The sequence below is a fragment of the Pollicipes pollicipes genome, unplaced genomic scaffold (assembly GCF_011947565.3).
Source record: "Pollicipes pollicipes isolate AB1234 unplaced genomic scaffold, Ppol_2.1 Scaffold_7261;HRSCAF=8764_pilon_pilon_pilon, whole genome shotgun sequence".
In the NCBI taxonomy this organism is placed as follows: domain Eukaryota; kingdom Metazoa; phylum Arthropoda; class Thecostraca; order Pollicipedomorpha; family Pollicipedidae; genus Pollicipes; species Pollicipes pollicipes.
Genome location: NW_023597054.1, coordinates 4,066,645 through 4,093,038, shown reverse-complemented (window position 1 = coordinate 4,093,038; position 26,394 = coordinate 4,066,645). Strand labels below are relative to the sequence as shown.

Genomic DNA, 26,394 nt, shown 5'->3' with positions numbered 1-26,394 from the left:
TGGTAACAGTCGATGTAAAGGGGAACACCAAAACGCTGACACACAGAGAAAAGCATCTGTGCTCGCTACAATTGCAAACAAGTACACATTTGGGAACGGCGTAGTCGATTTCCTACAGGTAAGCACGTTTCGAACGTATGAGTTATGAACGTCATGACCCGAGGGCCAACATAGTTCAAAATTGTGTATTTTGTCTACTTACCTCCTAAAAACCACCTTGCCCTCCCTTTGAACACCTTTTGACTTTATTCACCCGTGAGTTATGATGCTCATGGCCCACATGCTGGCTTTTTTGTCTCCTATATAACGACTGCCTCGTAGATGATTCCACCTTCTTTAATTTGAACAAGCGTTTGCAAGCTTGCTTTGCTGCGCTGATAAAAATATCAAACTTTGGTAATCTATCTCTTGCAGTTAAAATCACGACTTTAGGTGCTCTGTTTAGGTTGAATTTCTTGCGATCTAAGTCAGCAAGTGTGCCTTTGTTGCATGTCCGCACAAGCAATGCACAGTTTGTGCTTCATTGATCCACGGATCACGACGCTTATCACTCACATGTTCCATACTTGTTCACCTTCGGTAAATTGACCACGTCGCGTCGAAGGAAATGTTCTTATTACATCGAACTTCAAAAAGGTTGTTTTTCATATCAGCAGTCAAAAATGGGTAGTTGTGATTATCTTTACTCAAACCCGCGCCACGAAACATGGACTCAACATCTTCCATTCTCGTTTGCCCTCGATAAATCGATTGCAGGCGTCGAATTGTGTACTTTTTTGTATTCAAAGTAGCTGAAGACATCCCGTAGTGTGTTAACACTGAAAATGAAGAATTTTGAGCTTTGGATCACGCCACTTATGATGCATGTGTCACACACTTTTTTGTCTCCAGTAAATGAGCTACGGTGAGTTGGGTTGTGAACTTTTTGTCTCTATCAAACAGAAGAAAGGAATCTATTTTTATGTTTCAAAAACCGACAATTGTAGATTTCGACTTCCATTGACTATTGAGTCCGATCCAACTAGCTCCAGCAGTTGAGTGCATCGTAAAGTCCCTGTGGCAAACCAATAAATTTTAACTCTACATTCGCTAGCTTGTTTGCCTCCGGCAAACCTGTAAACCAGCTGTGGCATGTCGATTGATAACCTTTGCTTTTTGATCCAGGAAAGTTAGGTTTTTATGGCGTGTCAGCGGACAAAGATGGAAAATTAGGAACTTTTACCTTAGAGCTCGACGTTTGAGAACCACATCTTTGATATTTGTTTCTTTGGTATATCTGCTCTCCTGTAACAATGCACCTATTTGGAATCTTCATACGGAAACATTGTTTTTGAGCCCTTTTCATCTGGTGCGTCAGACGCTAATTTCATCATTTTGTATCCAGTGTGTCAGAATGCTAATGATCACTTAAATAAAAGGGAGCTACTCGATTGCGCCCTGGTGGTGTGCTCATGGAATAATTCCTGAAGCCAGGCACATGACTGTCTCTGAAAGTCAGCAAAAAACCTGTTGCCATCATTTTCATTGTTCATGTCTGTAAGTAACCTTTACTGAGGTGATCTCGGGAAGCTTATTTTCGAATTAGCACGGCTCTGCTGACCGCACGCCGGGCGCGGTCCGTCCTGACAAATCGTGTCCAACGGCCGGAGTGCGTCAGTCACACATTATGGTGTGCAAATCAACAAGAATTCAGCAAGCAACTTCGCAACAGACAAAGCTCCAAGTTAAGAAGCAAAATAACACGGAATTAAGTTAATCTTGTTTGACCTTCTCGATATCGGAGATCGATGACCCGATCCGCGCCTCAAACCTGGCTGGTTATTAAGGTTAATACTCGAAGGTCCAGTTCGGGCGATGTGCAATTGGCTTCAAAAGGTTAATCGACTCCTTATGCTTAGGCTACAATGGACCAAAACGCAGCTTAGTGAAGACTGAAAGGAGCTGGCTGAGTCTTGTCTTCAGGTCATTTGGATAGCCAGTGATAATATAAATGTAACACTGCAAAAACCAGCTAAAACACGTTTGAGCATTAGCATCAAAACTGATATTGTTCTTTGAATACCGGGTACGTTGTCCCCACTGGTTACCCGATTTTAAAATATTTCAAGGTAGGTAAGGACGTGATTTTCTACTTGTTGTACAGTGATACAGCAGACGCTTAACTTGGAAGGCAGACAATTCTTTAAGTTACCAGCTTAGAAACAAGCACGTGTAAAGCGGTTGATTTGTGAGTCATTTATTGGAACACATGGGCCATGGGATCACATCCAACTGAACCACATCAATTGGTCTCTGGTTCCACTGGGAAATATTTCTCCTCATGGTCTAGTGTCAGCTTCTCCAATGCACCCTGAATGACTTCCTTCAGCTCGTTCTAACTGGAGACACCCCGATAGCGAGGCTGGTGCACTTTCTGACACTGCATCCCAGACGTAGTTGTGCAGAAGGCTCAGGTCGGAGGAGTTTGGGCTGATGAGGTGACAGTCGCCCACCGGGGATCTCCGTAGTGGACAGGCGTGTGTGTAGCGGTGTGCCTGCCCTGCTAGAGATAAAGCCGGCTGCGTAGATCTCCTCTCAGGTCAGCAGCAACTCCTTTTACAGAGCAATTTACACTTCTGCGTTGACCTTCCGCGTTTTCAATGTCCTTAAAGTGGGCTTAATTTTCCATCCCGCTTCCATCGCTGACGCGTCTGCCCTCAGCGTTGCCCCCGCACTTCAAGCCTGTGACACTTGCCATCGGTGAACACCACGCTCTTGACCATTTCGCCGCCGATTTTTTGGTATAGAGCCGTGGCCAGGGATTTCCTTTTCCGACGCCAGGCGTCGGTGAAATTGCAAGCCGCTGAAATGCCTTCACCTAAGTCTGAACTCTCGATCTGGGAACTTCCAGCGAATTGACCATCTTCCGCTGGCTCAGATAGGTTACTAGCTGGTCTTCTTGAGAGAAGACCAGCTCATCTACTTGGGTCATCGGGGTCTGCCGACCGGATTGTCCTACCGCGTCCAAATTCCGACCTTCTCATGCAGGGACCAGTTCCTGCATGAGTTCCTAGTTCCCCCAAGTTCCTAGATAAACCGCTTGATGAGCCGCTTTGTCCATTTAAACTTCGGGAACTCGGCTAAATGATGAGCTCTCCGCCAGTCTTTTTGTTCGAGGCAAGCTTTAAAAGTATAGCTCGTTTCATTCGTGACAACCAGCTTTGCGCTGCTCCGCACACTTATTTTGTGCAAATGGCTATGTATGTTGCATGTAACAGTGATTGTTTGATATCTTCATTCACCTAGTTCCTCCTACCGCTTAAAAGTTGCCTTGCTCATCATGAGAACTCACAGCGCCGATAATCCATGATCTTAAGATTTTTCCTGATAAAAAATAACAGGAAAAAGACATTAAAAATGTCATTATCTCCAGCGCACAGACGCTCCGAGGCGGATGCGAATATTTCGGACCAAAGATTGTAACATTTCTAAGGTGGGGCAGTAGCAAGCGCTCAGAAGGCAAAACTTCATTCTAACAAGCTTATAGATGGTATGGTGCCGTCAGGAAATGTGAAAAAGTGCACAGGAAATAATGAGCCACCTGACCGCATCAGATTGAAACATTTTTCCAGATGATTGAAGTTAAAAGATCGTCACATTTCCAATACTCATCAAAGACCAGTCAGGTCTTTCATACTTGTCGACGTTTTGCAAAAGCAAACAAGGCAGGGGACAAAGGTGGCCGTAGAAAATGGTCTTTGGCTGTCTTTTGCGATAAAAAAGACACTTTGGCTACTTTGGCGGCCTTTTGTAATACGAGATTTAGGACTAGAATGGACAGTGAACGTCTGGTCTGTAGATAGTCCTGGTGGTGACGGTCGGTCAAGCATGCTTCACAAGCGCCCGGGTGGCCGGCTGGGTATCCTTCGCTCCCGTGGGGGTCAATACGTTCCTCCTGAGATCCCGACAACTAAGAGAGCTAGAGACACCACATTTGCAAGATGTGTTGATCTGTACGTGAACTTACTTATGTCAAAGTTTAATTCCTAGGTCATGACCTTCGGGCCAAATAAGGTCAAACAAGGTCAAATTCAAGGCTGGTTTCTGAAGTGCCCTAGAACCTAGATAACCGTTTCTGAGCAAAAGGTCTCATGCTTATTTAAGATCACTGACCTTGGCTGACCTTTTGAAGGTCATGGTGGCCAAAATCAAACAAGACTGTTCTGAGTTTTGCATTTAAATAAGCGACAAAGATTACGCTAGGCAGTATGTTCCTAAAAACAAAGTGTTGACCTGGGTAATTTTCGGTCAATGACATATTCTGACCTCCGAGAAGTCCATGGAAGTTGCATAATGCGGTTCCCGCTATCAATGAATTCGAAATGAGCGCCAGGAACTTTTCCGTACAGCAAGCCCCAGCGTAATAAAACAGGTTGGTTTTGACCTTGGTCTGACCTTTATACTTGACCTAAGGTCAATTTTACTTGCTCATTCAGTTGTTTTGTTGCCTAGGAAAATATTTCAGAGATGTATGGCTTCGTTTAACACAGTTGTTGCTTCAGATTGAACGATTCCCTGGAAAGTGACTTCGCTAAAACCATGGCCTGAATTTGGCCTGCCATAGGTTAGCAACCTTACAAGTTACATGTAACTATTTGATATCAGACGAGCTGCTATTCCATTGTCTACAGCTATGCAGAATTTGGTCCGGCTACGCCGTGCCGTTCAGAAACCATGCCAGAAAACCCTTTGGGGGGGTCGATTTGACCCCTCACTCGAGTGCGTGTTAAAGGGTGTGCCCCACCTTTGAGGCATATTTCAAAATATATCACTTAAACCTCAGGACTAGTTGGTCCAGTATTAGCACGGGGTAATGGCATTGCAGCACCGCCAAGACATAACAAGGATATTAAGGCGTAAGAGAACGTGGCGTGTATTCCTCTGGACTCGTCCAAAAACCGACTGGCGCCTACGAGCGTCGAGTCCCTGCCGCCACCTCAGCGGCCGACCCTTGACCCCCGGCGAATCGGGAGACCCGCAGTCACGTGACGCCCCCGTGCACCCAGTCAGATGCAGAGCTCGGAAGACAGCGAGGGCGAGGGCGCACACCCCGCACAACCATACCAAACCTCCACCTGATTGTAAGCGAGCATGCCACTCTACCGATCTACACAGACTCGTAATCGTCAATGAGATCGGTGTGGACACTGAAGCCGTACAACTCGACTGGCTGCCGGCGAGCTCGACCGCTCCTCGGCGATTCCTGCGACCCTCCCTCTTCATGTGGAGGATCCGGTCGAGGCGGTGGTAGCGTCGCACTGTTGCTGGACACGAACAAGTCATCTTTGCGCACACCGCATTCGTCCAATTCATGCTTACCACAGCAAAATGACTGATAATTCGTACTGGCGCTCGACACTTCGTCGCGATCGCTCCACGGTAGCGATGGGTGCTCAGCAGGGTCCGCGACCAACGGGCTTGATGGCACGGCAGGCGGACCTGAACCGCCTCCCGTGGACTCATGGTTCGACACAATGTTCGTCATCGGCAGCGTGCCTGTGTCGTCCCCAAACTCTTCACCCGCGCCCTGCATTCGGCTCCCGTGTGAGCCCTTCTGCGGGTTCCGGCGCCGCAGGCACCGCACGTGCCAGGGCGTGCCGTCGACCTGAACCACCTGGTCCGACGCGACCCGCGTAACTACGCCCTGGCGCGACACGTCGGTACACCGCGTGACGGGTCCCCGGCGCCGCATCCACACCGCATCGCCGACGCAAAACGGCGATGAGACGGGTTCCTGCATCAGCGGCGACGCGGGCTCGGCAGCGCGCTGGCCCGTCGCCAGGTCGGCACCGGCTGCGCGGAATACCTTGCGCCATCGGCGCGCTCAGCGAGTTAGCACCGTCCCGCGGAGTCGCATTGTACCGGTGCACCGCTTCACTGACGGAGCACCGTTGGCGGGAGACCATCACCTTTATAGTTCGGTGGTGGGGCTCCACGATTCCGTTGTCGCCGGCCTCGTGCGCCACGCGAAACCGCAGCCGAACCCCCCACTTCGCGGCGAATGCAGCCATTCGCCGGCTCTGGAATTCAGTGGCATTATCCAGCAGAAGCTCAGCCGGCGCGCTGCGCTCTAGGAACACTCGATGCGGATGGTCCGCCACTTCTGCCGCGTCAGACCGTCGCAGTGCGCTCCAAATGCTGTACCAGGACGAACTGCAGTCTACGATCGTGAGGTAGAGGCGGCCTTGGCAATGGGTCGCGTCGATCGCGAGTCGCATCCATGTTGTTCGGAGCGCCGAGTGAGCTGGACCGCCAGCGAGTCGGCGCCGGGTCAATTGAACGGCACACATCGCACTGGCTGACGACGGCTCGCACGTCGGCCGGTGCGACTTGTCTGCCGAGGTCCCGTCTGGCGCACCACAGGGACCGGCGGATCCCCTGGTGCCGCGTCCGTTCGTGTATGCTTTTAATCCGGGCACGAACGTCGCTTGCCGTGGGCTCGTGAGCGACTTCTTGGTCCGCCGGGGGCGCCGCGGCTTCTTCCGGCCCGAGAGTCGCGGAGACCGAAGTCTCATCTCGCGGGGATGTCCTGCAGCATTTTGCCGCGACAGCTGCTGCGACTGAAGTCGCATCTCGAGGCTCTGCTCGCGGTCAGCTCTGGGGAACTCGGGTGAGCGCGTCGGCAGGATTGTCTTGTGACCGCACCAGTTGGACGGCCACCGAGCTGGAACTCGTCGACCAACTGTCGCATGACACCAATCCTGCGTCTGATCAGCATCTCCCCCTGCGCCTTGTTCTGAGACGAGAGCGTCCGCTCTAGGCGTCACTCAACCATTTGAACACTGTGGCCGAGTCCGTGCGTAAGCTGAAGCGCTTAACGCCCCGTGCCAGGGCCATGTTCACGCCACTCATCGCCGCGTCCAACTCGGCCATGTTGATGCGGTCCGCCGCCTTGGACTCTGGCCGGAGCCACGCGGCATCCTCGAGAACGCTGCCCTCCATATCCTCCAGAACTACCCCTTTCGCGATGGCGCTCGCGTCAGTCCACAGCACGAGCTCCCGGCCGACCATTCGCCACGGCCCGCGGGCAGGGTCAGCTGCCCTCACCCACGTTGCGACTTCCTGGATATGCGCGCGAAACGCATCATCCGACACTGGGTCGCCCCATCTGATCGTCAGGCCGTTCACTCGCCTCTTAAGCCAGGCAGCTGCTGGTCACAGCCATCCCACCACGGGGAGGTGCGCCACCAACTGTCCGCAACAACACGCAAACACTGCACGCCGGTTGGGCTCGGTCGGTGGTGGAGGCACCTCATTGTCTCGGCACCACCGCAGCTCATCATCCCGAGCCTCGACTCGAGGGCCGAGCATTCGCGCTCCGTCCGCGACGCGCTCCGGCGGCTTGCAGGCCAACCCGTACCTCGCAAAGTGCTCCACCACCTTGTCGGCGCTGACCACGTCTTCGTCGACGAGCAGGTCGTCCACATAGGGGATCACTCCCCGGCTGATCGCCTCGTTCTTACACAGCACCGCCTGAACAACGGCCTTCACAATCAACGGCGCCACATTGAGGCCGAATCCGAGCCGCGTGAGGCCGCAGGTGCGGCCCTTGACCTGCACCGTCTGATACGACCACAGCCGGTGCTCCAGACGCAGCTGCAAGGACACTTTTCGCAGGTCGACCACGGCCAACTGGGCACCATGCTGGCGCCAGCGGCGCAACTGCTCGGCGCACACGTCAGCATCCGCGGTGTGCACTACCACATGCCAGTTGAGTTCGCGGTAGTCCAACACTGGCCTGACCTTTCCCTTGTTCGGCTGTTGAACTGCCATCAAGGTAATCAGGCCCCGAGCCGGCCCTTCCTATTGCTCGTCAAAGGGCCGGAGCCATCCGTTCGCCGCCCATTCAGCCAACTCGCGCTCGTAGGCCTCTCGTGCTTCAGCCGGCACAGGCGGCGTGCTTCTCTCGTGCCTCTCGTGCCGCTGCCGGGCGCCGCCGAGTCGCATGCCGGCCAGTCACTTGCCGACTCCCGCGCCTCCTGCGTTGCCGCGCCCAGCTGCACGTCATTCGGGGACCGAACACTGATGCCTCCTAGCCCGGTGATGCCAGACATGCCGATCAGCATGTCCAACCTCAATGGATTATCCGGGACCACCAACGCCGCGAGCGTTACTCGCTTGCCTCTGTAGTCGAACGTCACCTGGGCGGTGCCCACGCACTGCAACACTCAATCGTTCACCGTTCGCATCTTGACCGCGCCGGGCGCCACGTGCGGCAGCAGCTCACGTGAACCAGGGTGTCCGTACATGCCGTGTCGAGCAGGGCACACCGGGGGCGCTGGTCCACCAGCAGTGTCACGACTGGCAGAGCGCGCGCTACTGTTCGGGGGACTGCGCTGGCGCTAACGCAGCCCCCTGCCCGTTTGGGCACGCCGCTGCCAGGTGACCCGCCTGTCCGTAGGTCCAGCACTTCCGGACGGGTCGTCTTGCCGGTCGCGCCTGTCGAGTTCCTCTTTCTTCGTGCGCTCCAGCCGCTGCCGCTGCCGCACCGGCACGTTCGTCGCTCAGCACTGCTCGGGCTCGCACCAGGATGCTTGCCAGACTCAGAGCCAGAGCCTGGAGCCAGTGCGGACATTCCTCCGTACCTCGTCGAGCAGGCCGGCGACAAAAGCCCACGGGAGCACGTTTTCCGGAACCCCACTGCACTGCAGAGCTGCGAGACACCGTAGGTCCGCCAGGAACACGTCAGGCGACTGACCAGGCAGCAGCCGTCGGCTGGTATGTGCGTCGTACGCGGCAAACCGATCCATGGCAAAGGCGCCGTAGAGAGCGTCACGCACGGCGTCACTCGATGCGCGCGCCTCCTCCGGCATCTGCAGCCAGACGGCAAACGCGCCACCCGTGGGTCGCGCCGACAGAATGTTGGGCAAGTCCGCTTCACGATCACGGCAGAGCACGGCCGCCCTCATGAACCACTCTACGACGTCGGCCGTGCCATCGTACTCGGGGATGAGTCGCGCGTCAAATGGGCCTTCACCAGTCACCGCAGCCCCTCTGTCCACTCCGCCGTAGTAGTCGGCATCACTGGCGCTGGGACACTCGCAGCAGTCGTGGTCACAATGTCGCCGCTGGTCGCGGCGGTTTCGGGCATGATGGCCGAAATAGCTTGTAAGAGACGTAGCGCGCACCCGCCCTGACTCGTCCAAAAACCGACTGGCACCTGCGAGCGTCGAGTCCCTGCCGCCGCCTCAGCGGTCGACCCTTGACCCCGGGGAATCGGGAGACCCGTAGTCATGTGACGTCCCCCGGCACCCAGTCAGATGCAGAGCTCGGAAGACAGCGAGGGCGAGGGCGCACATCCCGCACAATTACGCCACATAAGGTTAATTATTTGCGAGTCGAAATTACGCTGTAAACGCTTGGTAAGGCACCATGCCTCTTGCCTGCAGTCGCAACCACCGTCGTTATACAAAGACCGTGCACACCTCTACTGGTGCAAATAAAAGAACGTCTGTGATTGGCCCAGCGACCAAAGGCTTGTTGCCCAAGGTTTGGTTGGCTGGAGTTTGAAGTAGTGTGTCACATGGATAATGCAATATTCCTACTCCCAAAACCAAAATGTGCCTCTCGAGATCCACTGTGGTAAATGCCACAGGGCAAAAATTAAAGCCATAGGCTAGCGTTTCGTTCAATTCTCGGTAAAGCAGCTTCATGCTTGTATGCCTTTTTGTCTTAACAGTATTTCAAACTTATATAGCATTAATTATACCTTGTGGCACCTTAGTGTGGTGCAGACAGTACAGAACACATTTTGAAAAAAGAAGGCAAATGAATAGTACTACTTTCATAGTATTGAGCATGGAGTCAAATAAAATTTCTTCCGCAAGGTCGGCTATTTAAAAAAAATCGAGCTATTCAAGATTTTGACAAAATTCGCATCACTGATCAAATTGTCCGCATCTGATGTATCCGTAAGTAAAACGTTCGACCTTGCCCACATCAGAAACGTGTCATTTAACATTGGAAAACAAGAAGAACATGACCATCTGCAAGCAGAGGAGACAATTCAACGTCCCTAGAGTTGGGAACCAGACGCCTTATGCGCCGTGAGAAGGGCGCATAACAGTCGACCACAAGCCTGGTAATACGGACTTCCAGGCTTATAATATCATAAGGCGCATTTAAAATTGTTAGGTTTCATCATGTTACCATTTTCAGGTGAGCCATATGAATCACTGATGCGACACTGTTAGAGCTGGTCGGCTCATGATTCAGCTCATGAAATAGACGAAAAATGGGACTCGGCCCCTGACTCAAAGCGGCATCTCCCCATTGAGCCGACTCAGTTCACAGTTTAACCCCAAAGGATCGACTCATGAGCCGATTCATGGTCAAGCTCGAGTCGAACACAGGCCTGCATGGCACAGCTGCCTTGCCAGCATTGCGGGCCACCAGTGATGCCACGTAGCAGGTGAGTTTGCGTCCAAAGGCGCCGGATGACCGTACCTGGTGTGCTGGCCTTGCGCTGATTCAACTTATAACTATTCTTAGAGTCGGTTAATGCTTAATCGTACCTAAATACGTTGTATTACGTGACTTGGGTGACATTAGCTCGCTTTCGATTAACACACCTAGAAAATTAGTGATACTAGCGTGCAAGGCCATGAACTTTGATTTGGATCGTTTGTGCTTGTGCCAGAAATAACAAGCTTACAGCATGTCAGGAAGCGCTCGTCTATGTACTTGCTTAATCTTAATCTCTATCGGAGGTCTATCAGCCGAATGGGTCCAATGGCTCGTGTTAGGCCTTTCCGTCCAGATCCCGTTGGTAAGCGCAGCCGCCAGTCGCTGCGCCACTGGTGTCGCGCTCGTGCCAATATGTTGTACTTACACACAGCGTCACTGCACTGACGCTGTGTCGGCGATATATTCCAAGCCTGGTCAGCTTCAGGATGTTTGATAATAAGGAAGATTAACCCGGAATTTAAACATATGTGTGTTTGTAATGATCATCACCAGCTCTACTAATCCCAGCTGCATCTCCATTTTCCACCGCAGATCCATCCCGGTAGAATGTCCTGGCCTCTGTGCGTTCGTTCTAAATGCCAATTTCTAAATTAGGTTTGAATGGGATGATATTATAAATAGTGTTCAGCGCAGTTGGTGAGCATGTATCTAATCATCAGAACTATATGTTATTGAGAAGAGACAAAAGTCGACATCGCATGAGCATTTATTTACACACGTTTAACACCGAACACTCGTAAAACATTCAAGAAAAATACGGTCATTCAGGAAGGAAGTACGATGATGACCGCCTAAGACAGACAGTAACTGAAATGCACGATGCTACAAAATTGTGGAGCATAGCGCATGTGTGTGAATTATACTTGTTTAGCATAGCACCCCGGTGTGGGTTTGTTTTCACCTCATTTCGTTTCCCAATGTTGCGGGGTGCCAGAGTTTATTGAACCCTGAGAGATTTCTGCACACATCCTGAATGGCAGGAAACTTATCTAGAGGCCGCTTTAACCTGGAAATACGTCCAGGATGGCCTTTACTGAGGCTGGCCGTAACGGTCTGCACTGATCACGGACATTCTCTTCCGCAGCGGTTGGTGATATGATACTCCGTAGCGGGAGGGAAGGGCTAGCTGGCATTGCCTGTGGGCCAGATGTCCTGACATTGTAGTATAGTCTAGCTACCTAAAGGCTAGCAGCCACAGCCCGAAAACCCATGCGCTCCAACGTGACCGTCACAACCACTTCCACGATTAATACGACGCCGGAGGTCATGTCGGCGTCAGTGCCGCGGCAGTGTACCTGCGGTCATCTGCAAGCAGCGGAGCATAGCGTATTCTGCTGTCCTACAGCAGCGTATTTGTGCCGCGACAGCTGGCCCATAGCTTTACCTGCGGCCGCGGCTGTCATGTCACTACGGGCACGCACGTGCGCGGCAGCAGCCATGAACTGCAGCGGCTGCCTGCGTGCCAGCAGCCGTCCTAGAGCTGCGTGTCGATTCGCCGGCGACTGGCCCTGTCCGCCGGCAGCATGGAGACGGCCGTCGAGGAGGGCTGGTCGTGCCGCTGCACGGTCAGCATCGGCACCGTGTTGGTGGGGCCGCTGCGCGCCTCGTTTCGCTCCGGCGGCGAGTCGCATAAGCCCTTCAGCGCGCGCGGAATCAACTGGCGCCACTCGCGCTGAAAATTGGTGTTGAGGAAGCCGTAGAGGATGGGGTTAGTGACGGCGCTCGTCATGGCCAGCAGGTGGCACACGGCGAAGCCCAGGTTGTAGGTGCGTGTTTCCACCGCGATCAGCTTCAGCTCGTCCAGGATCAGGAACAGGTGATACGGCAGCCAGCTGACGGCGAATACCACTACGATGAGCGTGAGCACGAGCGTGACGCGCCGATTGCGCGAGATCTCGGCCCGGATTCGGTTGCCGATGCTGCCGTTAGCCATGTGCTGGCGCAAGAATGTTTTTATGCGTGAATGAGTGATCGCGAGTGTCACAATCGGCGCCAGGTACTGGATCATTAACAAGGCAAATGTGAAGGACAGACGCGACGCGTTGTTGGGCCATTTCTCCCTGCATATCTCGTACAGGGCAAAAATCGGCCGCTGGCCCTGCCAATTAGGGAACGGCACCGGCTCGATCTTGTGGAACACCCACATCGGCGACGATATGCCCAAAGAGATCATCCAGAGGCAACATATGTACACGAACGGTGGCAGCCTCTTGGGACAGGCGCAGGGGCTCTTAACGATGGTATTGTAGCGATCCAGGGCGATGATGATGACGGTGCCGGTGGACACCAGCACGTTGCTGCACTGAATCAGCGGCACCAGCTTGCAAAGGTACTGGCCGAACGTCCACTTGGCCTCAATCACCACCACGAGCGTGAAGGGCATGGTGATTGAGCACAGCAAGATGTCCGAGGTGCAGAGGTTCACGATGAAAATGTTCCTGGTCGTGCGCAGTTTTGGCTTTCGGATGAAGATAAACCACACGAATAGGTTGATGATGATGCCGAAGAGTATGAGCGACCAGTAAAGGATCTGGAGGAGAGTGGCCACGGCCGGCTCGTGCTCGCCGCCAGAGTTGACCTTGCTGCTGATGACTCGGATGATGTTGTTCACCACGAGTGTGGCGTTGTCACCCAGCGGTCTGTCGCCGAACAAGTCGAGGATGGCCGCCCGCGTCCGCGAGCTGTTAGCCGTGGCGTCACTCCATGCGATCAGGTCCGGTTCGGTGCTGTCCGCCATCCTCGGTCCGTCGGCTGTGCTACGGCGCCCTGGCTGGCGGCTGTGCTGCGGCGCCCTGGCTAGTGTCTAGGCTGTGGAAGGCGTGCCGGACTGCGGCTGGACAGCAGCAGCAGACCACGGCTCTGGACAGCAGCAGCAGATCACGGCTCTGGACAGCAGCAGCAGACCACGGCTCTGCCGATGGCCGAGCTTCCCGAGCGTCGGCCACAAGGCGATCTGCAACAAGTAAAGTGATTTATGCTTGATGGCCGCCTAATTGCCTGCTCGTGCGTCTGTCTGGCCCCGAATCGCCACTTAATTAGTCTGGGACCGCCGAGGAGTGTGGTCATGGTGTGCGCCTGGTACCAATCAATCTAAGCGCTGCTAACTGCCGGGCAATCCGGGCCCGCTGCGTAAGTGCTGGACGATAATGCATGGGGGAGACCCAGCCAGCTGGGGAATCACGTTCAGGAGACGCGCCGCCACCGGTGCGTAGTATGCCAGATGCCTGATCTCGGCGACGGGTCAGCTGCGTCAGCTCATACATGGTAACAGGTGGCCGCTCTGGAGCCTTGTCAGAAATGTTCTTGAAGCGCAGACAAAATAAGCTGGTCAGTCAATTTCCCGACGTTATCCGAATTCAGCCAGCATTGGCTAAGTCGAATGAACCTATAAGCTCATCGACCAGAGGCATAAAAAGCTATAAGCCCAAGTACACCGAATATGTGCATTATCATGCCATAGCTTTGATCAATACCCCAGAGAAAGTTTGGAGGGCGGCATCAGCCCAGGCGCGGATCCAGGATTTCGTCAAGGAAGTACACGCAACATTGTAGACGCCCTGGAGTTTGGGGCCACCTCCAAGAGATGCTCACATTCCTTCCATATTGAAAACTAAAAATTGGAACCTTTCTTTCCGTGCGCAGCCCCAAAAAGGTAGGCGTGCTAGCTCTCGTCAACAAGTGTAGGGTCCTCAGAGCAAGTGAGAAGAAGCCAAAAAATACACCTGTACGATTGCAAAGTCGTACCGACCTGAACGATCGGCAGGCTGGCATCCGGGACTCCGGCCAGAGCACAGGGCCCTATGAGCAAAGGAAACTTAACGAAGACCAACGCTGTAAATTAATGCCCCTGTGTGATCAAGAGTGGCCTGGCAACTTAAAAGAAAGGGCCCTGGTAAGATTGAAGGGTTCTCCACAGATGAGATGAAAGGGACGGAGCCCTAGTTCAAATAAGAGGGCCCCAGAAAATCACGTGGCTCCGTACCTTACCTTGTATGAGCCCCAGGAATGGCACAAGGCTCTCCAAGCAAGTGGAAATAAACCAACACCAATGTGAAAGCCCCTGAGCAACTGACCGCTCCCTGACATATAGGGCTCAGGAAAAAGGGTATAGAGCCTTTCTAATCTAAAGAGTCCGTGGAGGAAAAGCTTGCCGATCAAGAATGCCAAGGCATGTAAGCAGATAGTGTCCCAACAGCAGCGTAGAGCTCTTCGAGAAGATGCAAAGATATCAAGGAAAATGTGGAAGGCTCCTTAGCAAATCGATTGACCCTGCAAGTGGACATATAGGGCCAGGGCAACAGCGTAAGGCGTCTGGATGGTGTAATGAGCCCCCAAAGCCCACAGTCAACACCTCAGTTGTCGACGAATTAGCTTTGTCTGCCCATGGGCTCTCCACTTTCGCTTACATCTGTTCCTGGGACGTCGACTTTTGTTATGTTTTGTGTTAGAAAACTGCGTCCGGTCGGCCGGTTATGAGCCCCTTCAGAGCCTATGGGTCCCCGCAAGGCACAACAGGGGCATGGTCTCATGCCTCCCCCTCCCCTCTGCATCCGTCACAGGCCCGAGCAGATTAACAGTTGGGGCCTTAAGAAGAACATAGTTTAAAAACACAATCCATTCATCCATTCATCCATCTATGCATCCACACACAAGAACACATCCATTCAAAAAAGAAGCACCCAAGACAATATAGAGGGCCCCGAACGATCGTGTTTGCCCGAGCAGGTTAACAGATGCGGGCCCCCGCAGGATCATGTTGTCCTCCATTCAACAAAGAGATACCCACGATACAATTAAGAGGGTCCCTGAACGATCGAGTGTGCCAGAGCAGGTTAACAGGTAGGGCATCCAACAAGACCTAGCCATCGAAATAAGAAGTACCGAAGATTCAGTGTGGAGGTCCCCCGAAAGATTGAGTGTACCCGAGCAGGCTATCAGATGGCTCCCGACAGGAGCATAGGGACCTACATCGAAATACCTAGTGTGCAGGGCCCCCAAACAATCCAGTGTGGTCCAGGAGGCAAACAGAGGGGGCCCCGACAAGCGAGTAGGGCCTTGCATTCAACTAGAGAGTACCCAAGATGCAATGCGTAGCCCCCCCCCCCCCCCCGAACGATCGGGCGCGCCCGAGAAGGTTAACAGATGAGCCCCGACAAGTGTGTAGGACCCTCTACTGCAATACAAAACACCCGAGACCCAATTGGGAGCGGCCCGAACCACCCGGCGTGCCCAAGCAGGTTAACGGATGGGGCCCCCGGCAAGAGCATAGGGCCCTAACCAATTGACAAAGAATTGGAGGACCCCTAGACCAATGTAGAGAGCCCATGAGGGTATCGCAAGTGTGTCGGTTTGATTAACCGAAGCCGACGTAAAGGAACCCTAAGGAACCGAGAATGGTTAACGTATGGGGCCCCGGCTATAGCGTACAAAGCCTTTCTGGTGAATTGAAAGAATCTGTGGAAGGCCCCTGATTGAGAAGGACGCCCAGGCACGGAAGCGGGAAGTGTCCCAGCAACAAACCAGAGCCCTCCGGGCAAATGCAAAGAAATTAGTGCAGCGTGGAGGGTTCCTAAACGATCGGATTGACCATGCAAGTGAGCATATAGGGCACCCAGAAACAGCCTAGGACCTCTGGACGGCGTAATGAGCCCTGGAATATGCCAGTCACGACCCTTTCAATCAGTGAATAATAATTGTTGTCTGCTCTCGGGTCCTCCACTTTCGCTTGCGACTGTTTTTGAGCACCTAGAAGCCCAGAGGTATCCAATTTTTATTGCGTTCCGTGTTAAAAAAGCATCTGGTCGGCCGGCCTTGGGCCCTCTTCAGAGCCTATGAGCACCTTCGGGGCCCAACGGGGGGGGGGGGAGGGGGACATGACCCCGTGCCTCCCTCTTCTGGATCCGCGCCTGAATCAGCCCCATTTTCAAGCAAGAATTGAGCTATTTCTTCTCTGATCATGAACCAACAAATGCAACTTTTGAGCTACCGCTGCTTGGCGTTTACTTGTTCTAGCGCTGTTGTGGGGAAAAAATGGTTGCAACAAGATTATCGATGACTTTTCACGACGTATCTTTATTAATAATCGCGCTGAATCAAATACTTCATGTTGACCACCGGTCTTCCATGAATGAAAACATCGCATCAGAGATAGATGAGCACATAATTAACCAACTGCAGACAGCCAACTGAAACCTAAATATGGTACTATTACATGAAAATGTGCCGCTTTTGTGATCACAGGCTCAGAAGCGGTTGCATACTTGCAGTGTTTATGAGCTTAAACCTTATATTTGTACAAATAACATAATAAAAAAGGCTGCATATTTAATTCTTCAACACAACGCAATTATGTATATGGACATACCTTGTCCGTATCCATACTGGCGGAGTATTTATAAACACAGAGACTCTTCTGAGACTGCACATTTTTTAGATTTCACATGACCTAACTGTTAAAAGCCATAGACTTTACATGGAAGACGAAAGACATCTTGACGTGCATCTAAGACCTCAGGGAGAGACCTAGCTCGCGATAAATTTGCACAGACCGCGATTAATCCCCTGTCGTGATAATAACTGGGCTTTTGCTCTGAGTTTATGTTGCGTGCTAGCTTTGTTTAACTCATCTCGGTACGGTATTCCGAATAATTTTAGGTTTGACGGCATTCACAATCAAATGACGACGGACTAGCATGAAAGAGCAGAGGGCTTCAGGCATGTTTGAGAACAATGAGCGACATACATAAACATCCCAATGAATATGAGGAAGGCTTGTTACGTGATACTCGAGCGCTAGCCTGAACCGGAGTCGACGGAGCTCGGTAGCGGCTCGGTTTCGCGACTTGAAATATTCGTGCCGGCGAGTTCGGTTGGGTTGGGGGGACAAAAGGAGGATCCGAATGTAAGGCCGATGGAAACGAGGGCAAGAAGGAGGGCGAGAAGAAAATGTGCGTGCGACATTTGTGGATGGACCAGGACAGATCAAAGTGATTATAGACCTCTAACGGTAAGCACGAAAGAGGCATCCCTTAAAGACATTCCCCGACGGCCAATTTTCCCCAGCAGGTCGCTTCATGACCCGGGTCAGATTGTAAGGTAGGTGTACAGTCCAACAAGGTCCTAGCTAAGCTAACAATCTTTCTTTACGAGCATGAATCCCAGATCCACCAAATGCTTGGACATGTATCGCCTGTTTACGTGTCAATATAAATAGGTAATAGGAAATGATGAGAAGAAAACGTGCGCTTATGGGTACAAATGTGCGGCTCAAGCTACTTGGCTCGGCCGCCTCCGGTTCATCTTGCCACTTGAGAGGGGAAAGAAAGCTGGGGTCTGATCTATATGTCGTTTTCTGAGGGAGGAGAGCAGAGAGAACGCTCACTTTTCAATGTCCAAATTCGAGTCGTTGCATGCGAATAAATGTTTCGGGCGTTTGAGCGCGCCTGTGACAGACTAGACTGAGAGTTAGGGGCAAAGTCTGTGTTGTGTTCTTCATAGCAAAATTCCGTATGTGCCCCGGGCGGGCCACAATAGCTCGCTTCTAGTAAAGTATAGAGATCGTCTGATCTTAATCATCGATCAGTCTGTTTGGGAATCAGATTATCTTTGTAAATGTACGATAGGGTCCACCGACCGCACCAAGTAACGTCCATAAAGATAACGTCGATACGCGTGGTGCCTGTGTTCGAGTCCGGGCTGAGGGCGTCTGAGATCTGTAATACCAGAGGCGCGGAGTTTTGTTTGCGCCTGTTATGTATTTATTCATTTTGATATCATCAATCCAATGCGTCTTCATATGCGCCATGAAAAAGCCGAAAAAGCCGGTGGACCGTCCCGTGCTTGCCCCTAATGGCAAAGTCCATGACTACAACCGGCCTGTACATAACGGGCCACAGTTAACGTAATGATAGAGCTCACACATGGCGAGCATCGCCCAGCGTTGACAGCGATCTGTCGGCCGCTCCCATCGCACTACCTTACGACGCTGCGGTGCGGGCGCGGGCGGCCCAGTGACGGCGATCGACTCTGCTGCGCGCCAGCTCCCCTCCGCACACACCTCCCCCTCGCGGCCGGGTGTGGCGAGAATAATCGCCTTCCATTCATCACGCCTGCGAGGCGGCGGCCGCGCAGCCCGATGCCTCCTCCGATTATCGATATTGGTGGCCGTCGCGGGTTTGGCTGCCGGCCGTCCTTATTGATGTTTGTATGGAGCGTGGCATATGGGACTGAGCCAATTTTGCATAATTCGTCATGAATGCGTCAACAATTGCCTAGCTATGATTACCATCATTATCAAAAAGTTATCAAACAGCGCTGCTGTTTTAGCCCAATAATCAGGACTCGTACTGGACGGGGGACATCAGTTCGCTTTGAGAAGGCGTTAGACGCACAGAATATTCCCATTTGCCTGTTTTTCACCTAATCATGCATCTTCTGAGGCCTTGTCACGGCACGATTTGCCATCTCTCACCCAGAGGTCGGCCTGTCGGCTGTGCGGGCAGAGAGACCTCCCCAGCTGAGGTCGGCCTGTCGGCTGCGCAGGCAGAGAGACCTCCCCAGCTGAGGTCGGCCTGTCGGCTGCGCAGGCAGAGAGACCTCCCCAGCTGAGGTCGGCCTGTCGGCTGCGCAGGCAGAGAGACCTCCCCAGCTGAGGTCGGCCTGTCGGCTGCGCAGGCAGAGAGACCTCCCCAGCTGAGGTCGGCCTGTCGGCTGCGCAGGCAGAGAGACCTCCCCAGCTGAGGTCGGCCTGTCGGCTGTGCGGGCAGAGAGACCTCCCCAGCTGAGGTCGGCCTGTCGGCTGCGCAGGCAGAGAGACCTCCCCAGCTGAGGTCGGCCTGTCGGCTGTGCGGGCAGAGAGACCTCCCCAGCTGAGGTCGGCCTGTCGGCTGCGCAGGCAGAGAGACCTCCCCAGCTGAGGTCGGCCTGTCGGCTGCGCGGGCAGAGAGGCCTCCCCAGCTGAGGTCGGCCTGTCGGCTGCGCGGGCAGAGAGGCCTCCCCAGCTTCAGTACACCACAGCCTACTAGGTGGCGGGGGCCCTCGTGTGGTACCCAGTGATGCCATGGGAGCTAACACGGCATGGACGCAGGGCCTTCCTCTTCTCACCTCTCTGTCCAATCCCATAGCTCTGACTGGGGGGACAAGTAATACAACCAAACGGAAACACACTGCCAACGGCATGTCTGTGGGAAGACCGCAGGTCGTGGATACTTTGTTCACCAAATGTACGTACGTCGTACATACGATACGTACGATACGTCCACGATATCCACGATAAGTGCATACGATACGTTCATCAAACTTTGTACGGTGTTTTACAAACCGTTATTGCGGCCCGCACGCAGAATCACTTTTGCGGCGTGTTCGTCCATTGCGCGAAATAGGGATGCGAGTTGAAATGTCATTAAGAATGAGAAAGACACGGATAGATGTTTGATCCTAACGGCCCACGACTTATGCCACGACTCGTGCTCGCATAGCGAGTCAATTTGCCCCCCCCCCCCCTCCCACCCCACCCCTCTCCATTCGACGGTTTTCCAAAATAATTTTTGAACGGCGCTGCGTTGCCACGCTAAATTTTTCATGGCGGTAAGCCATTTAATAGCCAGTCTTTTGGTGATAAAACCAGATGTGCCTTGAAAAGGTTGTTGACGTATGGCAGGTCACAGACAGGCCGTGACTGTCAGCGAATGTAATTTCTAGGAAATAGTTGAATCTGACGTGACAACGGAGGGGTTAGACGAAGTCATACATGTCTGAGAAAGCTTCTTAAGTAACTAACAGTTGACTTTGGGATTACAACAAAGTCCATCAACCTAGGATCAGGTATGAAGGCCAGACCGGGGTCAAAACCAATCTGCCTGTGTACTGGACGGCTTATGGGTAGTTTCTGGTGCTCATTTCGGATTTCCTGGCAACAGGAACCACACCAGACATTTTGCATGACATTTTTAAAAGTCAGAGCAGGTTACCTCCCCCAAACAATCCAGCTAAACCTTTTTAGGAACGTACCGCTCAGGGTGTTCCTTGACACTATTCAAATTAAGATAAACACAGTGATTCCGGAGGTTTTTGGTCACCATGACATTCAAAAGGCCAAAGAGGTCACTGAACTAAAGTTAACACCAGTGAACTTTCGCTTAGAACAGGTATCCAGGTCAAATGCGGTTGCATGAGAAGGTCGGGGGCACCCTAGATGCCAATCTTGAGTCTGGCCTTATTTTACCTTATTTGACCCAAATGTCTCAATCAAAGGACCTCAAATTTTGCCACAAGCGTACTCAGATACAGACTAATCCACGCCCTGAATTTTGTGTTTCTAGCTTTCTTGATTTCTTAGATCTCGGGGTAAAAATAAACCACACCCGAGCGAGGGGTGTTCAACCGACCACCTGAGCGCGGAGTACGCAATCCTCTTTCACCAAAGTGACATGAAGCATCAAATCGCACGTGACAAAATACCTGGACTTCTAAGGATAAAACACTCTGGCTATCTGTGTGACGCATGTACGGGCCACATGCCCATCATCATGTTCATGGGGCTCATCTGATTTGATCGGATCCGAATTCCCTTCATCTTTCCTACACATATTTGAGTCTGTACAGCCATTAGCAGCGTTTGGCCTACGGCGGGGAGCATTTGAAAACTTCCCGCACATTCGGTCGTAATTGGGATCGATGCTCAGCATCCACAATATGTCATACGATGACGTTTACGATGTTTTCCATGAGTACGGTGCTCCGCTTACTGTGCAAAGATCCTTGTTGCAAACATGTTCCGTAGCTGTTAAAAGGAAAAGACTGCTCTCTTGGACCCTGTCGGCACACCGTCACCGCCACCACTTTGAATGAAAATTCGCGTTACTCGCTGTTTTTAAGCAGCACATGACCCTGACATAAAATGTAATGATCAGAAAAAGGTGTCAATTCAATCAAATGAACAAAATCAAAAAAAGAGAAAAAGTGACACATTCAGATGCACGGAAAGCATTTTTTACAGACCAGATGCGATATTTTCTGCACGAAGGTCCACGCGGAGAATATAAACACCTTTGCCATCAAAATATGGTCAGCTCTGAATTCGACTAGCGTTTACACATACGCAAACGAGATTTGTTTTCAGTACCAAACTAATGGTCTAGCCCACCACATAAAACCACTGTTCTTTTTGCAGATGTACGCTGCACTTGCGCAAGAATGCTGCAGACAATACTCTGTCATAACATCTCCACACACAAAATGGAGCAAAGGTAAGATACAGTGGGATATGGGTATGAGCTGGATTACCCCTCGAGCTCCAAGGGGGGTCCGCAAGCTCCAAGACGCTCTGGCGCCTCTGCGTGTGCTTTTCAGTTTTGGACGCTTTGCACTCTGAGAGAGCATTTCATTATTGATAAGCCATCTTTTTCAAATAATTTATTTTGAAATAGAAGGACAGGATCGTAATGCCAGCTAAAGCATTTAAGTTTGCTTCACAGCAAGAAGCCGAATTTCTTTGCGAAAGTACGCGTTCTTAACGGCCCATTTAATGCCTGGCGTGCCTTTGATGTTAATTTACAAATCGCTCTTAATTCACCATGTGATTGCGTCTGGAATGGCTTTCACGTAGAGCAGTTTATTTTATACTTCGATCTGTTTAATCACATGGCAATGGGCCGTGGTGGCCGTAAGTACATTGTGGATCGCCAAGTATACGTGTGTGTCCGCGTTTGTGTGGTGTGGGTACACTGTTCAATGGTAATATCAATGGCACGGCCAATGCTTGGCTCCTGTCCACGTTATGTAAGCGACGAGGCTGGCTGAATTATTCAGCTGTCTCTCGTCAGAGGTTCCAGGCGCCTCTGTGTATTCTGCAGTGTCTGCAGACAGAAGGCGTATAAACTAAAGCATTGGCAATGTTACGAAGACGTCAGTGTTCGAGGCGCGGTTCGTCACGAACCTGGCACGGCCACCACACAGCGTAACAATGGCCGGTGTCGTCCCGTACACGAACGGGCGGACGCCACCGAGCGGCCCGCCGCAAGTGGCCTGTTATTATCACGGCGCGGTCCACAGCTGAGGGAGAGACTAGCCCGCTACGACAGCGAGCCTGATGGATTCCCGGCTACATAGCCATGCCATTAACGTAATGCGCCAGGCTAGTGACCGGGCGATGTAAGAGCCACCTTTTTTGTTTTTGCACGGGTGGAACTCCGGGAAACGTGCGAGGCGGTGCACTGCAGTGTTATATGACGGTGCATTGCCGTGCACACAACACACCATAGAACTGGTAGGCGACACACACACACACACCACACACACACCACACACAGAGAGAGAGGAGAGAGAGAGAGAGAGAGAGAGAGAGAGAGAGAGAGAGAGAGAGAGAGAGAGAGGAGAGAAGAGAGAGAGAGAGAGAGAGAGAGAGAGAGAGAGAGAGAGAGAGAGAGAAGAGAGAGAGAGAGAGAGAGAGAAGAGAGAGAGAGAGAGAGAGAGAGAGAGAGAGAGAGAGAGAGAGAGAGAAGAGAGAGAGAGAGAGAAGAGAGAGAGAGATAGAGAGAGAGAGAGAGAGAGAGGAGAGAGAGAGAGAGAGAGAGAAGAGAGAGAGAGAGAGAGAGAGAGAAGAGAGAGAGAGAGAGAGAGAGAGAGAGAGAGAGAGAGAGAGAGAGAGAGAGAGAGAGGAGAGAGAGAGAGAGAGAGAGAGAGAGAAGAGAGAGAGAGAGAGAGAGAGAGAGAGAGAAGAGAGAGAGAGAGAGAGAGAGAGAGAGAGAGAGAGAGAGAGAGAGAGAGAGAGAGAGAGGAGAGAGAGAGAGAGAGGAGAGAGGAGAGAGAGAGAGAGAGAGAGAGAGAGAGAGAGAGAGAGAGAGAGAGAGAGAGAGAGAGAGAGAGAGAGAGAGAGAGAGAGAGAGAGAGAGAGAGAGAGAGAGAGAGAGAGAGAGAGAGAGAGAGAGAGAGAGAGAGAGAGAGAGAGAGAGAGAGAGAGAGAGAGAGAGAGAGAGAGAGAGAGAGAGAGAGAGAGAGAGAGAAGAGAGAGAGAGAGAGAGAGAGAGAGAGAGAGAAGAGAGAGAGAGAGAGAGAGAGAGAGAGAGAGATTAACGGGGACTGGGTTGACCAAGGCAGCAAGGAGGAAAAATAGCTTCCAATGTAAACGGATGGAAAGGGCGAACATTTATAGCCGTCCTTGCTTGGTTCAAGGAGCTTATGTAGCATTCTCAATTAGGTCCACTCTGTTATATTTGCTGCGTAAGGTGTTAAGTGCATTTGCTGGGAACATTACTCACGTAGATAAGATAGTAGTAATAGCCTTATTCCTCGGAAAAAACAGGGGAATGAAGGCCTGGATGGGTTGATGTTTCGACAGCGTGTCTTTTCTAAACAATAGCGGGAGTGAATCAAGAACCTCAGGATCAAAGGTATAAGAATATACACTGTTTTTCATCTATTTTTTAGAAGCATCAATCTGTTTAGAACCGACACTTGAATTAATTAGTAATTTAGCTCACTTCTGTTATTGCTTCGATGAAGGCATCCTGCTGAAATATTAACCCATCTACATCTTCATTCTCCTGTTTTTTTTTCTCCGAGGAATAATGCTATTACTACTGCCTCATCTGTTACAGCTATATGATTTTTACATGGTCCACTGGTGGGCTAATCCTGCAATTCTTTAACAGTAGCCTTCACCCACCTTATACGTGATAAAATCCTACCAAAAACTTCACGGTGTTTGGTAAAACACCAGCTTCATGAACAGGAATACATGAAGGAGAGTTTCATACAAGTTCGTGATTCTTCGTCGTATGACGAGACATGCATTGCACAAGCTTCATGCTGCGGGTACAAGCTGTGAGTATGCTATGTCGCAGTTTTATACAGATTAAGTATCTGAGCTGCTGTCAGTTTATTAGAAATGGTCGGATAAATTAATGCGAAACAAAGACTCGTAAAATTGCATTGCGGCATGCAGTAGTGTGGGCGTACATGCATTCATGGGCACAGAACGTTTAAATTTTAAGATGCATTCTGTTTCGTTATATGACCAGCATCTACACACATTTGTCACAAAAATAAACGACTGAGTTGGATAGCAAGCCTGGTAAGAAATATCTTCATACAAGTTGTTGCTATTCAATCATGTGACTGAACCCTCTTTACACAAGTTTCATAATGCGGGTGCATACCATGAATATGCTTTGTCGCATCTGACAATGTTGGCTTTAGGAACTCTTGTGATACACACCTTTGCAGATTGTGTTCTTCACTTATTTTTTCGTGTGAAATCCTTGCCATAAAAGGGCACTTTTGTGGATCATTCAGCGTGGCCGTGTGTCGATTGATATTTTAGCGACGCACGCACGCAGCCAAGATCCAAACGTTCTTGCTCATTTTGTTGCGCTTGTGTTGCTCTTCATGGTGTTTTGTTCATTTATGTGTCTCTCTGAATCCATGCATTTTTTCATACCAACTACTTTTCATTCCGCCACCGTGAATTTACCTTTGAACAACACGCTTTGAAGGGAATGTTTCACATTTGAGAGTACTGAAGCAAGCATCAGATAAGATAAAATAAGCTCACTTTTGACTCTTGGTATAATCTTAACGTGGAAGGGGCTGCTCATGACAGCACAAGTCTCTGTTTATTAAACACGTCCCCCAATGAGTCATGGTTTGATTACATCATCGTACCTTGCACAACACTGATTGAGAGCCCATTGACGGCCGTTGTATCTGGAAATCGCCCCCACGAACGACAAGACATAAATGCCCCGAAAAATCTATTTGTTGGCCTTAAGCGCCGCATGGCTTACGGAACGGCAGGATTTGAATGACGTTATTATGATATCACGCACGTACTTATGCCAGCTTTTTATTGCGTTTTCCTTGAACAATCGCAACTAATCAGACAGCTTCATCGCGTTAGAAGGGCTTATTGTGCGTGCGTGCGTGCGTGCGTGCGTGTGTGTGTGTGTGCGTGTGAGCAGTTTTCACAACATGGCGGCAGTGAGAACTCACCACAGGATGCCACCGGACGCCGTGCTGGCAGTGGTCTCCCTCGGAGCTCAGCCACCCGGTGCCCAGATGGCGTGCGTCGGAGGCGTGCGAGCTCGGCCTCCCCGTCGGCTGTCCGGGCCGGACTGGACGGCCGACAGCGCACCTGTTGCCCGCCCGCCGAAGCCGACGCGCCCCTGCGCCGAACAGCGTAGGAGCCGGCGTCTCGCCGGAATCGACAATGCGCGCGAGCCGCGCGACGCAGTGCCGGTCGTCAACCGGAGACCGAAGACTTCCGGGCCGACCACACGCTGGGCCGCTCGGGACGCAGCGTCCAAGCATTGAACATGCCGCTGGACAAAAGTGCCCCCTATGCATACATATTGTGTTAGCGTCGGACATCTTTATATATTTATGTATTCAGAGCAGCTAGGGCCCATTCGCACAAAAGACTTTAAGTTAATGAAGTACTTTTCTATTCACGACAATGTTGAGTTACAGCAACACTGGAGTCCTATCGAGCTTCCAGTGTGCCTTACCCCTCGGAGGTCAATTCTGGAACCTTAGACTGGATGCGGCGCAAAGCTGCTGTACGACTGTAGCGCTGCTTTAGACTGCAGCGCTGCCTGAGACTGTAGCGTAGCCTTAGACCGTAACGCTACCTTAGACTGCAGCGCTGCCTTAGACTGGAGCGTTGCCTGAGACTGTAGCGTAGCCTTAGACCGTAACGCTACCTTAGACTGCAGCGCTGCCTTAGACTGTAGCGCTGTAGCGTAGCCTTAGACCGTAACGCTATCTTAAACTGGAGCGCTGCCTTAGACTGTAGCGCTGCCTGAGACTGTAGCGTAGCCTTAGACCGTAACGCTACCCTAGACTGGAGCGCTGCCTTAGACTGTAGCGCTGCCTGAGACTGTAGCGTAGCCT

At 51.7% G+C, this 26,394-nt stretch overlaps 1 protein-coding gene across 1 annotated transcript; it reads right to left on the bottom strand.

Moving 5' to 3' along the window:
- Positions 1 to 11,223: 11,223 nt before the first annotated feature.
- LOC119112613 (neuropeptide Y receptor type 6) lies at positions 11,224 to 25,562 on the bottom strand. The gene is made up of 2 exons (XM_037236832.1): positions 25,495 to 25,562; positions 11,224 to 13,459 (listed from the first exon to the last, which is right to left on the bottom strand). The coding sequence occupies exon 2, from the start codon at positions 13,241 to 13,243 to the stop codon at positions 11,981 to 11,983; it is 1,263 nt and encodes a 420-aa protein (XP_037092727.1). The 5' UTR covers positions 13,244 to 13,459; positions 25,495 to 25,562; the 3' UTR covers positions 11,224 to 11,980.
- Positions 25,563 to 26,394: the final 832 nt, after the last annotated feature.